Source organism: Triturus cristatus, chromosome 10, assembly GCF_964204655.1.
Source record: "Triturus cristatus chromosome 10, aTriCri1.1, whole genome shotgun sequence".
In the NCBI taxonomy this organism is placed as follows: Eukaryota; Metazoa; Chordata; class Amphibia; order Caudata; family Salamandridae; genus Triturus; species Triturus cristatus.
The window spans coordinates 89,324,174-89,339,301 of NC_140593.1; the positions used below are offsets into that span (position 1 = coordinate 89,324,174).

General features: G+C 47.2%; 1 protein-coding gene across 1 annotated transcript; it reads left to right on the forward strand.

Moving 5' to 3' along the window:
• Positions 1-642: 642 nt before the first annotated feature.
• LOC146788910 (cis-aconitate decarboxylase-like) lies at positions 643-12,297 on the forward strand. Its single transcript, XM_085630482.1, has 6 exons — positions 643-930; positions 3,154-3,208; positions 4,261-4,448; positions 8,080-8,172; positions 8,813-9,018; positions 10,360-12,297. Exons 1-6 carry the CDS (start codon positions 910-912, stop codon positions 11,279-11,281), a joined length of 1,485 nt encoding a protein of 494 aa, XP_085486608.1. The 5' UTR covers positions 643-909; the 3' UTR covers positions 11,282-12,297.
• Positions 12,298-15,128: the final 2,831 nt, after the last annotated feature.

Sequence of the window (15,128 nt, forward strand, 5' to 3'; positions counted from 1 at the left end):
ACTGCACCTCCACTCTCCGGCGGCAGTGGAACTCTCTCCAGGTGACATCCCACTTCCGGCAGATTACACTTCCGTTCTTGGCACACGCGCGCGCACACACACACGCGCACACACACGTTTGCTGCTGTGTGGGGATATTGTTGGTGGGCAGCGTTTGGGTGTCTTTCTTACTGATTAAAGACGTTTCTAAAATATGTTATCACAATGGCACTTTTTAAAGCACTTATTTCCAAAAATACTGGCCTGGGTGCTTTACTTTTTCGTATTTCAACTGTTGTATTCCCGTAGGTTTTAGTAAATTATACCACTGGTTTCCCTGAAACAGCTCCTTTCTTGAGGTTTGCATCAATGTTAATATTATTTGTGGGTGGAAAACTGTCTTCTAAGAGGTTAATTAATGTTTGATGATTGAACTCAGGTCTAATTATACGCTGTGCTTTGTAAAATGGTCCGATCATGTCTTTGTTTGCCTAAAGCAGATTTCAACATAAGTAAAGAAATAAAAACATGTATAATAACGGATTTTCTGTCCGGAGTTTCCTCCAAGTATTTCCCTGTTCTTTCCCCGAATCTGGACACACCTTGCCCCGCCCCCTACAGGTCACGTCACTGGGGAGGTCTCTTCCTCAAGAGCCATTCACCAGAAGTGAATATAAACGATGGAAGAGGCAGACACAGACACCAAGCACCAGGGACATCGGTCTCCTGCAACCCCAAGACAGCTGCACCCCGCCAATATTAGAGACATCTGCACCCCGCAACACCAGAGACATCTGCCCTCTGCTGACCCAGAGACATCTGCGTCCCTCCAGCACCAGAGACATCTGCCCTCCAGCACCAGAGACAGCAGCCGCCCTCCAACACCAGTGACGGGCGCTCTTTCAGGATAAGAAGGCTTCAAGGCGCACAATGCTGCTGTCTACCTTCCAGGTGAGGCTCTGTTCCAACCTGCGTGTTCTCGCATCGCTCAGTCGCTGTGTTTACTTGTTTTATCTGTTGTTTTCGAGGCGCTTCCTGTCTCTGTGACAGGGAGCCGAGGTCCTCTTACCAGACTTCCATGAGTGCTGGAGAGGTTTTACTGCACGGGCAGTGTGCCTCAGAGGTGCTGGAACCATAGTACCCCCAGGGGCACCCCGCTGTTCCCCCTCCCCCAAATTAGGTTACCCAATGACACACAAGAGACAGTTGGTTTTGGGTAACAATGCTGCAGGTTTATTACATCATTCCAAGATATGTAATGGGTGGGTTATCTTACGGGCGATCCAAGGGCAGGCAACCATCTGGGTCGCCTGCCCGCCTGATGAGCCGGGCAGCGCGGGAGCGATGCCCGCCGGTGCTGCCCTCCAGGTGATTCTTTCTACGATCACGTGCCGTTGGTAATTCTACTCACGCCCCCCCTCTCGGGGCGGAGCGTCGCATAGCAAGCCCCCGGTTGTTCAGGCCCACAACCGCCCGCAGGACTAGCGGGGCGCCGACACGGCTTCCGGGACCTCTCTGGAGGCTCCTCGTTTTGGCTCAGGCACCCCCTTTGGTGCCGCGCAGAGGTACCCTTTGTACCGGCCTGCTTCCAGATCGCCCTGTAACTCCGCTGAAGTGACACGCATTGCGCGTCACTTCCGGCCCTGACAACGGAGGGGGGCTCCGGTCTGCGTCCCCGCCCCCCCCGAGTGGGAGGGGGTGGGGAGGGGTGACCGGGGCCACAAAGGCGCCGACCGCCGATTGGCCCCCTGTGGGGGCCGCGGTCAGCGGCATTCTTAGAGGGGAGATGCACACCATCAAAGGCATAGGGGAAGTGTGTCAGTCTGTCTTTGAAAAGACAACACGTGCCGCCCGAGGAAACACATCGGAATGGCCTCTTAATTGTTCTTCTCTGTCTAAAATCTTTCAAATTGTGTGAGCTTGTGTAGCGCCTCCTGTGCCCCGCGTTGCAGTGCCGCTGTGCCACATACAGATGGTTAACAATTATTAATTCTAGATTTCGTCAGTGTTTTTGCAAAGTCTGTCCCCAGACCAGTTAAAGCACTTTCATTGTTTACACTTTTTAAACTTGTTGGGGAACTGAGGGTGTGCAGCACTTTGATTCCTTGCCTCATGCACGAGTGTTCCCGGACCCGCCCCTCCCCCCCCCCTTCACTGAGAGGGTGTGTCTTGCGTCGTGTCTCACCACACGCTAACACTTGCACAGCTGCACCAGCCGTTATTAGAGCCCCAGCAGTGAGTGGCTGAAAACACGACCGGGAGTAGACATCGCACGGGTTTAGGACAGAGATCTGTGCACACGGAAACTGACGCTCCAGAGTCTCACACGAACACACATACTTTCCTTCTCTTTCCTTCTCTCGCTTCTTCTTATCCTCTTTTCTCATATATTTTTCATATTTCTTTTTCTTTCCCACTTCATTGTCTTTCATCCTCTCAATTCCTTTCCTTTCTTGTAGATATTTATTTCCTTCTATATGAGTGTCGCACACGGACGCACACTTTTCTTTCCTTTTTTCTCCCTTCCTTGTTGCCTTTTTATCTCGTTCCATTTGCCCCTCTCATCTATTCTTTCTCTCTTTCTTTCCCTCTCACTTTTTTCTCTTTCACTCTTCCCTTTCCCGCGCTTTCCAGTTTCTCTCTGTTTTCATCAATCCACCCAAGTGCCAGGTGTAGCGGGGATATCACCAGTCAGTCTGGGCCCCGGATGTCACCACAGGGTTCTCTTCTTCTCGCCCCTCCTGCTGCTGGCATAATCCCCGGGACCAGGAGTAATAAAGCACGCGCAGGGGTCAGCTAAGGACATGCCAGGGGTAGCAGTGCCCACCCCACGATTCACAAGCAAGCCTTGCACTCGGGCGCCAGCAGAAGGGAAGACGCCCGTGCGAGGGTCACTTTCTACACTGTGCGCAGGTCGTCCTTCCATCCCTTGAAAATTACCAATGGGGCCCCGGAAGCATTCGTTGTAACTGACGTGCAACGCACACAAGTCACGCGCTGCACTGTCACTAATGCATCTGCCTCGCTGATGCACGCGCGCTCCATTGAGTCCATGCCGCACGCACAGAAGACTTGAGATTCAACATTTCTTGGAAGAGGTGCCCGTGCCTGACCCTCAGGGGTCCACAAACACAAATAAATACCGTCCTAACATCAAACACTCTTTTCTTTCAGAAATCAAAGCCCGTCCTCTCGCTGTCCAGACGGAGCCACACTGCGGCCGTGGAAGGTAGGTGTCTGCGCAAGTTCACACTGGGACTCACGGGGTCTGTGTCCTAGGGTCTGATCACTGTGCTGTGTCCTATGGTTTGTTAAACGTTCTGTGGAGGGTTTGTTAATGATCTGTGTTCGAGGGTTTGTAAATTGTTGAGTGTTCTAGGGTTTGTTAAATGTTCAGTGTCCTACGGTTTTTAAAGTTCTATGTCCCAGGTGTGTTAGAAGTGCTGTGTCCTTGGGGTGATGGGTGCTAAGGTTTGTTAATATGCTGTGTCGCAGGGTTTGTTAAATGTGCTGTGTCCTAGGGGTGCTGTGTCCTGAGGTGTGTTGAATGTCCTGTTCCTAGGGTCTGTTAAATGTCCGGTGTAAATGGGTTTGTTAAATGTGCTGTGTCCCAGGGTTTGTTAAATGTGCTGTGTCCCAGGGTTTGTTAAATGTGCTGTGTCCCAGGGTTTGTTAAGTGTGCTGTGTCCCAGGGTTTGTTAAATGTGCTGTGCCCTAGGGGTGCTGTGTCCTAAGGTTTGTTGAATGGCCTGTTCGTAGGGTTTGTTAAATGTTCGCTGTACATGGGTTTGTGAAATGTTCTGCATCCTAGTGTTTCTTAAATGTTCTATGTCCTAAGATTTGTGAAATTTCCTGTGTCTCACAGTTTGCTAAATGCTCTGTGTCCTAGGGTTTGTTAAATGTTCTTTCTCCACAAGTTTGTTAAATGTTAAGTGTCCTAGAGTTTGCTAAATATCTGCGTCCAATGATTTGTTAAATGTTGCGTGTTGTGGGGTTTGTTAAATGTTCTGTGTCCTACGTTTGTTAAGTGTTCTGTGTCCCGGAGTTTGTTAAATGTTCTGTGTCCTGAAGTTTAAGTGATCTGCGATCTAGGGTTTGTTATCTGCTCCAGTGTGTACCATCCTGATGTAGGTCTTCGCTCAGCCTCGTCTCCATGTCCGCGTGATGCTGGCTGAGATCCGCTTGAGCTTGTTTTCTTTTGGATCCAGATCCGCTGGATTTCTTGTCTGACTCTAACCCAGGCTAGCAGTAGCTCTTATCCTCTCTCTTCTTCCTGTGCAGCGTTGGAAGGGTCCCCCCTGGAGAAGGCGGTCACTAGCAGCTTTGCTTCTTTTATCCATGGAGTGCAGTTGGATCACTTGTCCCAAGCTGTTCGACACCGCAGCAAGCGCATGATCCTGGACAGCATCGGAGTTGGATTGGTGGGAAGCACAACGCATGTGTTCGACATCGCCCTGCGATACTGTCAGGTAAGATGAGGTCTGGAACACACCAGACAGCACACTATGGAACAATCATCCTTTTAAAGGGAACCTCTAGACCACAGGTGCCCAACATAACCCTAGATACTACAAGGTGTGATCAGGCCTAGACCATTGTAGGAATCACTCTATAGAGCATTGTGTGAACTTTTTCAGAAGTCCCAGGACAATCAAGAGTTACAGGGCTCAAAGTGTAACCATCAAAGCCTTTTACCACTTGTGTCCTGGGGTTTAACTCTACTATTAAAAACAAAACTGAACTAAAGAAACTGAACACTAAGCACACCCCATTAGCACTTGCCCCCATTGGTAGCAAATTTGTGCAGTTTCAAGTCCTACTCAAGGAGGTGGTGTGGGATTGAATGAAACGTCTATTAGCAATTATTACAGTTATGTCCAACCAGTGTTTTCAGTCAAAGCAAAAACATACTGTACCTCAGTCACACAACAGAAAACTGTACATAAAATATTAGGGACAAGACAAACATGGTACACAATGATTAATGTAACAAATTCTGTTTGAGGAAACAAATGATTTCCTGTCCAAAGAAATTATACCATCTATTCATTGTGAACTCCGGCCCTCTGCCCTATCGAGAGACAGGTTAGTGCAGGTCTTCTTGTTCCCTCATTTCTGGGTTCTCCTCCCCGTCTACCACTCCTCACCAGAAACATGACTAGGTTTGTGCCAGGGTATGTCATTTCCTCAAGCCACAGTTCTCTTAATGCTCTTCTCTTACACTGTACATTAATCTTCATAGTCCTGGGGTGATCGGTTGAGTCTTGCTGGCTGTGGGTTGGCAGTGCGTGTCTGCCAGTGGTCTGTGGTTCCACACAGCCCACAAGGGGAGGTGTTCTGACTGAGCCCAGCCAACACTATTGGGGTGTCTGGGCCCAAGGGCGATACAAGCTGCAATCCGCCAGCGCTGCTGAGTTTATTGCTGGGCCCTCATTGGTGCTTCTTCCTTGGGCCTAAACACAAGTCCCCGGCCAAACGAAGTGCAGAGCCAAACCAGTCACAGCGATGGTCCAATGGAGGATGGGAACAGACCGCTGATGACGGTGTGATCTTGTCATGGCACCTACACTTTCAAGGTGTTTTAATTGTATATAAGGTGATGATTCTCAGTTCTTCAGGACCCCCGTTAGTCACATACTTAGTTTCATTATGGGGAGAATGAGACAGGTGATGTTGTGATCTCAGTGAGCGCCCTAGTACTCACAGGCGCTTTAGCTTATTAACACCCCATAGGTGCCACAGAGTCTCGAAGCCTCACTACACAGACTGACAGTGCGAGTCTTTCCTGAGTTGCAGGTAGCTGTGTTCCGCTCCACCTGCCTCAGCTCCTCGCAGTCCTCCTTTTCAAGGCAACGTAGTCTTTGGGCCAGGGCATCTCAAGCCCCCTTCACAGACGCCAGTCAGCTCTTCCCCTCAAGGCAGGTCTCAGGCAGCTTCTCCAGGCAGATTTGTAGAACATCCTGGTTCCGGTTCTCAAACCGGCCAAAGAGGCGTTACAGTCAGTGACGTCAATTCTCAAGCATAGATAAGTTTCTCAGGACCACTGGTGTGAAACCCTAGCATTCTAGTAGAGAAATCCTCAAACACTGGCTAGTAGGGTCTACCCAATACTTGTTCTAAGTTTGAGGATAGTTTTGCCTTCCACAAGTCCAAGGGTTTAAGGCAGTTCACAACTTTTGCACATTCCTCCTAGACAGGTTCAGGTAGTCATTGCCTCACAGTGTTAGAAGGGCAATGAGTCTCTTCTCAGGGGTACCCAAAATAAAGGCACACTATCTACGACTCAGCTTGTTGGGGTTTACCCTTCTGAGGAGCAACAGAGCAGGAAAGAGCAGGGGATTCCCCTTTGCTTCAACCATCTATCTCCTGATTGTTGTGAGTGCTTAGGGCACACTCATGATTGTTGTATGTGCTTAGGGCTCACGCTCATGATTGTTGTGGGTGCTCAGGGCACACTCATGATGATTGCTGTGGGTGCTCAGGACACACACTCATGATTGTTGTGAGTGCTTAGGACACGCTCATGATTGTTGTGGGTGCTTAGGGCACACTCATGATTGTTGTGAGTGCTTAGGACATGCTCATGATTTTTGTGGGTGCTTAGGGCACACTCATGATTGCTGTGGGTGCTCAGGACACACACTCATGATTGTTGTGAGTGCTTAGGACACGCTCATGATTGTTGTGGGTGCTTAGGACACACTCATGATTGTTGTGAGTGCTTAGGACACGCTCATGATTGTTGTGGGTGCTTAGGGCACAAACTTATGATTGTTGTGGGTGCTTAGGGCTCACGCTCATGATTGTTGTATGTGCTTAGGGCTCACGCTCATGATTGTTGTGGGTGCTCAACACACACACTCATGATTGCTGTGGGTGCTCAGGACACGCTCATGATTGTTGTGGGTGCTTTGGGCACACTCATGATTGCTGTGGGTGCTTAGGGCACCCACTCATGATTGTTGTGGGTACGTAGGACATACACTCATTATTGTTGGAAGTGTTTGGTTTATAATAAAGAAAGAAAGAATGAAATCAAAAGGGGAACTGGAGAACAAGATCCACACTATGCAGCATCATGCATGGGACTTTTTTCACCAGTCACCTTTTAAAAGCAATCACAAGAAAAACTACCCTTCATAAATTAGGTGGCATCACCTGCTCAGACACTTTCAGATAACAGACAATATGGGATAGAACGCAATTCCACGTCCGCTAACTAAATTGATGCAAATAATAGATGGTCAATTTCAAAATGAAATAGTGCAAGAAAAAAGACACCACAAATGCATGCAACCAAATACTCAATCATGTTTTAATCCATTAAGTCATATCTGTTTACCATCAGGGTGGGAGTTTGCTATGTAAGTGTATGCAAATTTTATTATGCAGGAGAAATTAGACTTCAATAAAACCAGCAACACCCAACTAAAGGCAGGCGAGATGTTTCAGTAAAATATTTACCTGAGATGTTACTAATTAAAGAAAATCAGATATCAATTCAACTAACCGGCCATGGGTCAACAATTTTACAACCAGTTTCTGCCGCTATGTGATCTGTAGACAAAAACGTACTGTCAACTACATCCTGGGCAGTACCGAGTACAGAGTTGTACGCAAATAGTTCTGTGTTTGATGTTCTACGGATTAGACTTCAGAGTCAGACAACCATCTACCATTAGATAGGAAAGGTCCCAACAAGCCTAGGTTGGTGAATATGCCAATGGTATTTACTTTTGTAAGATAAATATACATTTAATCTCTCTGTGACTATGTTTAACAAGGTTTCCTGCCCCTTACAATGGGAGGTGAAGACACCTGTAGGGTGGAGAGGGATGGGTGATTTAGAATGTTCTCAGCACCCATGATTGCGAAGAGTTTAGAGCTCGGTGCATCTTACGGGATTGTGTCTGTGCGCTTTAAGGAGCAAATCTTGCACTGGGATAAGTTATCTCCTAAGCAGCCTGTGGCCCTGTACTATCCTGTGCATGACCCATGTAGGGGTATCTATACTCCCAAGTGGCTCCTGATGAACCCCACAGGATGTATCAGTCGGTGCATTATTTCCTCATAAGAGTTTCTCTCTTTCTCCTCTAACAGGACCTGTATCCCTCTTCTGTAACCAGCTCTGTTTACGGACGACATGGACTGCGGCTCTCCCCCACTCTGGCTGCATACTCCAACGGAGTGGCGGTAAGGCACCGGGCAGCTGCCTCTCATTCAATCAATTGATTAACCCATGAATCTGTGTCTAATGTCAGTGCAACTGTTAGGCTGAGGTGAGAGGGTGGAGATCAGACAGCTTTACACTTTGACTGAATCCCCACCCCTTATTTACATCAATATGGTTTCACACCACAATAACCTCCCTGGTGTGATCTTTGAGATTCTAGGATGAACATGCACACTCCATGGACGTAGTAATTGGACATGGATCTGGTTCCCTGATTGTTGTGTGGCAAATGGACTGTTTATTCTCTAAAGGATTCCAGAAGGTGATGGCGTAGATTCTCTGCTACATACTAGGTCCTGTTTTCCTGCCCCTCTGCCCTCTTTGGAGAGGGGTTCTCTCAGACAATAGCATAGCTCAATGTCCAATTGTGAATTTTGGGATCATCTCCCTTCTGTATTATGTTTCTATAGGGCAGAGGATTAGTCAATCTTCTGAATGACATCATGTCTCCTCTGCCTTCTGTACAGAGCTCCTATTGGTCAATGGAATTGTGCTCTGCTGATTGGCAGACATTGGATCCTCCCTCTTCAGTACTGGGCAGCAGTGCTGTCTCTGAATATTCTTTAAAGGTCCGCTAACTCTCCTCTCCTCTCTTCACAGACTCATGCTATGGACTTTGATGACACCTGGCACCCTGCCACCCACCCCTCGGGTGCTCTGCTGCCTGCCCTCTTGGCTACTTCTCAGATGCTGCCTGTGGGTTCAAGGCCCAGCGGTGCAGACCTCCTGGTGGCATTCAACGTGGGCATCGAGGTGCAAGGAAGACTCATGAGGTTCTCCAGTGAGGCCAGCAACATCCCAAAGAGGTACGGTGATGCACACCAAGACGATGTATGTATCGAAGAGCTATGAGCAATGCTGACAGAGGGTTTTTTAAATCAAGGAGCTATGAGCAATGCTAAAAGAGGGTTTTTTAGACCGAAGAGCTATGTGTAATGCTAACTGCAGGTTTATTCTTAATTGAAGAGCTATGTGTGATGCCCCCAAATGACATTTACATTTCAAGAAGTTATCCATGATGTCTACAGATGGCATTTAGGTGAAGAGGGTCCATGCATGATGCCTTCAGAGTTATTAAATAACCTGGACTATATATAATAACCACAGAGGACGTCAATCAACTTAACTTGCATTTATCATGCCCTCAAAGGACAGCAAGTTCTTCAAGATGTACATGTAATGGCCAGAGAGGGCACCACTAGCTCAGCAAGATGACCATAGTGGGCATTTATACCCCCGTAAAAATGTGTGATGAGCGCAAAGGACAGCAATACTGCCAATAGGTTCATTTGATATTCCACAGACGCCAAAACTATGCCTCCGATGCGCGTATGATGCCCACAAAATAAGCACATGCAAATGGATCTTAGTAGGTTGTAAACATTCAATTTTCTTAATGTGCCAATACCCCACCATATCATTAGTATACTTGTCTGGCTTTACTGCATGATTAAAGTTGCATTACATATTACATCGCTGACATTACTGTGATTCCTTCGAAACAAATGTCTGATATTAACCTGCATTGGCCACTGTTCACAGTGCATTAATCTCTGTTAACCGCCCACCTCACATGCAAAGCACATAATGAGGGGAAAGGACAACTAACAACTGTTAATATTTGAAAGCACCTGGACAGTAAAGCTATTAATAACAGTCCCCTTTAATTGCCACCTTACAGGAAGATAAACACCCCCTGTCCCCTTCTTGGTCATGTTTCCGCTTTGCCTCTCACATAGAAGGTAGAAAAGCCAGCATGCTTGGCATTTTATTGCCAATCTTAGCATTTCATCTGTGGTGCATAGACCTCATTTTATCATTTGCATTACCCGTCTGATATTACAGCTATTATTAAAGGAGCTCTTTAGTGAATGATCTCACAATATATTTAACAACGCAACTACATTATCAATCAAAGGGACCTCCTGGAACCCCTACTGTTGGCAACTGCTGATGATGTGTAAGATTGAGTAAGAGGATACGTTTTCTAATACTGTTCAGTGGATGGTTCATTAAATATTCCACCGCTAATGTTACCGCCTTACATCATTACAGGCCTGACATGATCTGATCGCGTTTTCACTCTTCACATTAATCACATTACTTCACTTGGCATAAATGTCTCATTTTTCTCTGTCCCCTTCCAGGTTTCACCCTCCCTCTGTGGTTGGCACCATGGGCAGTGCTGCTGCGATAGCCAAGCTTCTTTCCTTGAATAAAGACCAGTGTGCCCATGCTCTGGCAATTGCCACTTCCCTGGCAGGGGCACCCATGGCCAATGCCGCAACCCTTGCCAAGCCGCTACACATTGGCAATGCCACCCGTCTTGGGATGGAAGCAGCACTTCTAGCTGCCCGTGGGATGGAGGCCAACCCCCTCATCTTGGATGATGTTCCTGGCTGTTCAGGGTTCAGCGCTTTCTATGGAAACTACAAGCCGTCACCCCTGGAAATGCCAGGTGAAGACTATAGTTTCCTCCTGGAGAAGCAAGACATTGCCTTCAAGAGATTCCCTGCACACTTGGGCATGCACTGGGTCGCAGACGCTGCCATGTCAGTAAGGAACCGACTCGTCAATATCATGGGTTGCTTCAATCCCTCTACCATCCAGAGAATTATTCTGAGGGTCCCAGTGTCTAAGTACATCAACAGGCCCTTCCCTGAGTCAGAACACCAGGCCCGACACTCGTTCCAGTTCAATGCTTGCACAGCCCTCCTGGACGGAGAAGTGGGCATCTCTTCTTTCGCCGAGGACAACCTCATGAGACCTGGTCTGATCAACCTGCTGGAGAAGGTGGTGCTGGAGCATCCTGTAGACAATGAAGCCAACTTCGACAAGATGTACGGAGAGGTGGTTCTTCTGCTGGAGGGCGGGACTATCCTGTCGGGGCGGTGTGATACCTTCTATGGACACTGGAGGAAGCCCCTCAGTCAAAACTCGCTCCGTGAGAAGTTCCGCTCCAATGCTCTCCATGTGCTGCACCAAGACCAGGCTGAGGATATCATTGAGATGGTGGAAGATATAGATTGCCTGGAAGACAGCTCAAGTCTGGCCTCCTCCCTGCAATAGGCAGCTGTCATCACAAATATATGCAACAGCTGTCTTTGCCCTCAACTGTATCCCTTCAATGAAAGCAGTGAGGTCCATTCCTTCTGGAATCCCTGGAAATGTGAAAAATATGTTGTTAAAAATTCTTGTGTGAATTATAACAGGCCAATCATAGAAATATATTTGCCATTTCAGAGTGGCCAAAACAGATTAACCTTATAGATTCCTGGCTCCTTATAACTTCCCAATGGGGGACTGTCTGATGCTAGTTCTGGGTTGACTCCTTCCGAGTAATCCGTTTTGAAGTAAAGTATTTATAATTCAGTGCACTGCTGCTTTTAGAAGCAATTTTGTATTTTCTATTACGTATATTTATTTTTCAATAATAGTGTGATTGGCTACTGTAATGTAAATTTCAATGTTATTATTGTCGGTCATTGTTGTGTAGTTTGATGCAGGACATTGGCTGGTCCAAAGCTTGTTTTTTGTAACTCATGCTGTCCTATTTATAGAGAAGGCCTAACCCATGTACCATGTGAAGGCACTTAGTCCCGCTAGACTGAGTGATGAACTAATGAAGGATTCCCAAATGGTGGTGGTCGTCACTGCTTGAAGCCAGCTGACCCTGCTAAGATGGGATGGGTGATATGACTGCTGCTTCACCAGGAGAAATTTGTCAAACTCTTAGCCTCTCCATGGGGCACCCAGCAGTCACATGCTAGCAGGTAGCACAGGGCATCACCCAGCCACAGTATTCAATAATGCCTGTTTGGACACATACTTGAGGTGTGCACTGGGGCTGAGGGTTGAGTGGGCATGTGTTTATCAGCTGGCCTCAGTGAAGTCAGGTGTTCATCTCATGTGAAATAGGAGAGGACAAGCATCAAGTCACAGGACTTTGCCTTCCAAGGGCAGCTCAATTTCAGCCACAGAGGAGAAGCGAATTGGGACTGCAATACCTTTGATTTCTGTCATCTGTTTGTACCGCAACAAGATGTATTTTTGTATAAACTCAATAAACTATTTGTTAACTTTGAGCATATCATCTATTGAATAAATAACAAGCATTAAATCCGTAACTGTGACTCAGGACTGAGAAACAACACAGGCACCCCCATGCATTCTGGTGTGCCACATACTGAATATTTGTGATTTGCATTTTGCCAACTATAAGAAGTCAAATCCCCACAGACCAGGAAGTGTTTACAAAGGTGCAGTTTTACCACGCAACTGGGTAGAAGAAATTTGGATTACTCACATGGGCACATGGAGCCTGTCTGATTTTCTCACCTTCAAACTACTCTAGCAGAAGTGCAACTTCCACCCACTCTGACCACCGGGACCTGTTTTTTTTGTGAGAAGCCATTGAAAAGTCAGTCAGGTGAGGGGCAGCTTTGGAACTTTGGGGCACAAGGAACAGAGTTAGTACCGTGTGTTGGGTACTAAAGTAACCACCAGAAGGGCACTAGACATGGGTTCACTGTGCCATAAGAATCAAGCTATACCCTACTGACGAGCCCCAAATTGGGCAAAGCCATTCTGGGTTTGCTTGTCCCCCCTATCTGGAGGGGGTCTTGCCTGGCAGTTCAGGACTCACTGTTTCTACGAAGGGCAGGGCTGGTATTAATTTGCAAAAGGTGGGTGTTTGTCTAGAGTGGCATTGTGGGTGAAAATTGATGCACTGGAATGCATCCCTGGTCTTTGCCAGCAGCTGAGATGAATTCAAGCATTCCTTCCATCACCTTGTTGTTGCAGTTGATGCCCTATGTGCGACGGGTATGAACCCCTCCCATTTAGTAATAAATATTCCCCATTCTCCCACCACACACTCTGTCTTTCCTATATTTATTACTAATTCATGAGGTTAAGTGTGTGGAGATCGCCGCCACCATAGAAACGGTCTCTACACTAAAAAGATAAGGCAGACAGAGGTGGCGGTCCCTGGCTGCAAGTTTGTGAATTGTATTTTGTAGTGCACGGGTAGTACCACGGTGCTATTACTTCACATACTACAAAATGCAGTTTGTGAATCAGACACCTTAATTGTGGTTTCCTCACGAGTGCCCACCACACATGCCTTGATACTATCTGTGGTAATTGATTATTGACATGGGTAACCCAACTACATTGGCTTCGTGAAAAAGAATTGGTTATCAATATTGGCAGTAACTGATCTGATTTATTATTTTTAAGTAGGCTACAATAGGGTAAGTGATTGACAGGAGAGATACCCCACCAGATCATATACCTGTTCTTAATAATTTACAAGATTAGAAAAGCCCCTTCCAGGAGCTAAGGTTACAGCTGAAATGGCAGATTTGGGCCACAACCTGTTGTAGGAAAATGGGTGAAATATAGTGCAGTGCCCTGAACGAGCTGTATACCTTTTACTGACCTATGTAGGAAACCTATGCACTGACCGACAGCAAAGGAGGAAATTCAAAGTCTGCACCTATAAAGGGACGAGGCAAGTATGTGAGCCCATAGACCACCAGACGAGGCAATACAGGATGTAGACAGTATTACAAATTCATATCTGAATATTTTCGTTTAGCACATACAGTTGGATAATACTCATGGAGTTTATATTAAAGTACAGGAGCAATTGATTAACGAACTCTCTAAAATTAAAGTTATTATCGACAGTCCCTGAGATGCGGTCTTGGCTCTCGAGAAGGTGTTTGAGACTAATGATGACACTGTACAGCATACAGGCCCAGAGATCATCTGCAAGTCCTGACTGATAAACCAAAATTGGAAATCCAATCATTCAAGTGTATTGAGGGTGTTCCTACTAAAAAAACAAATAATGCAGCTATTACCTCGCAAGAGGCAACATCTGCTAGTGAAACACAGACTCTCCAAACACATCTGAAACAGCACAATGAGGTAAGTTCCCTGCAACAGGAGGAGGAAAATGGTCCTTTTTAAAATTATTTTATAGGTTTTAAATAGCGCTAGCTAGACCCGAAGATATCAGAGCGCTTTACATAATTGTGAAGAACACAGTATAATCAAGTCGCTGAGCATATGATGTAAGGCACGTTAGATTCTAGTACACACATAAATATATACAGAGAAAATCATTAAGCAATGAGCGTGGATTACCGTACGTGGGCAATAAGAACATTATGAGTTAAGGGAGAGAAAGACCTAATAGACAGCAGAAGCAAGCAAAGCAAACAACTGACTATCACAGAGGGTCTAGTCATAGAAAGAGAGGTAATTGAATGGAGTTCAGTATGCTTATGTGTTAAAATATTTGTAGAGGAGGAGGAGTCTCAGGTCTCTTTTGAAGCAAGTCCTGGAGATTTGAAAGAAGTTGGCATGGTTCGGAAGTCAGTGGAGAGCAGCTTGTTAGTATAAAAACAAGGATTTGTTTTAGTAAAAGATGTACAAATGGGGGCGTGGCTTGGAAGCCGGACACGGCAGACACGCCTCGATAGAGCTCCGCAGTCCGCCCTTGCCAGAGACATCATCTGCCACTTATCCTGGTCTTGACCGGCCAGTCCCACAGGGCGTTTTGAAGGGGACCGTGCTGGGCGTCGGACGGAGTGTCCTGGAGGTTCGGAGGGGCCTGCTTTGCTCGCTGCGCCTGCTCACCACAGGCGGGCCCTACTGTGACGCTGCGAGAGAGGAGGGGGCGGCTGGAATGCTGGGCCTGCACACCCTGGAGGGACGGACCGGAGGAGCCGGTGCTCCGCTTAGGCTGCCTGCTTGCGGCTCGGCGGGTGCCCGGTTTCCAGAGTCGGCGGCTGCTGGGTGATCGCCGTGACATCGATTCCCCCTCATCACGCCAGCTGCCGCAGTCTACCGAGGAGGCCTGGGCCTGGGGTGAGCTGCCCGGGCTGGGGGCCCCGCAGTGACT

What these genes read in the sequence shown, in the direction of transcription:
- LOC146788910 (XM_085630482.1), top strand. Translation starts at nt 910, where the DNA reads ATGCTGCTGTCTACCTTCCAG. An exon ending in TGCTGCTGTCTACCTTCCAG is followed by an intron (nt 931 to 3,153) that starts GTGAGGCTCTGT and finishes CTTTTCTTTCAG; the next exon opens with AAATCAAAGCCCGTCCTCTC. An exon ending in CCACACTGCGGCCGTGGAAG is followed by an intron (nt 3,209 to 4,260) that starts GTAGGTGTCTGC and finishes CTTCCTGTGCAG; the next exon opens with CGTTGGAAGGGTCCCCCCTG.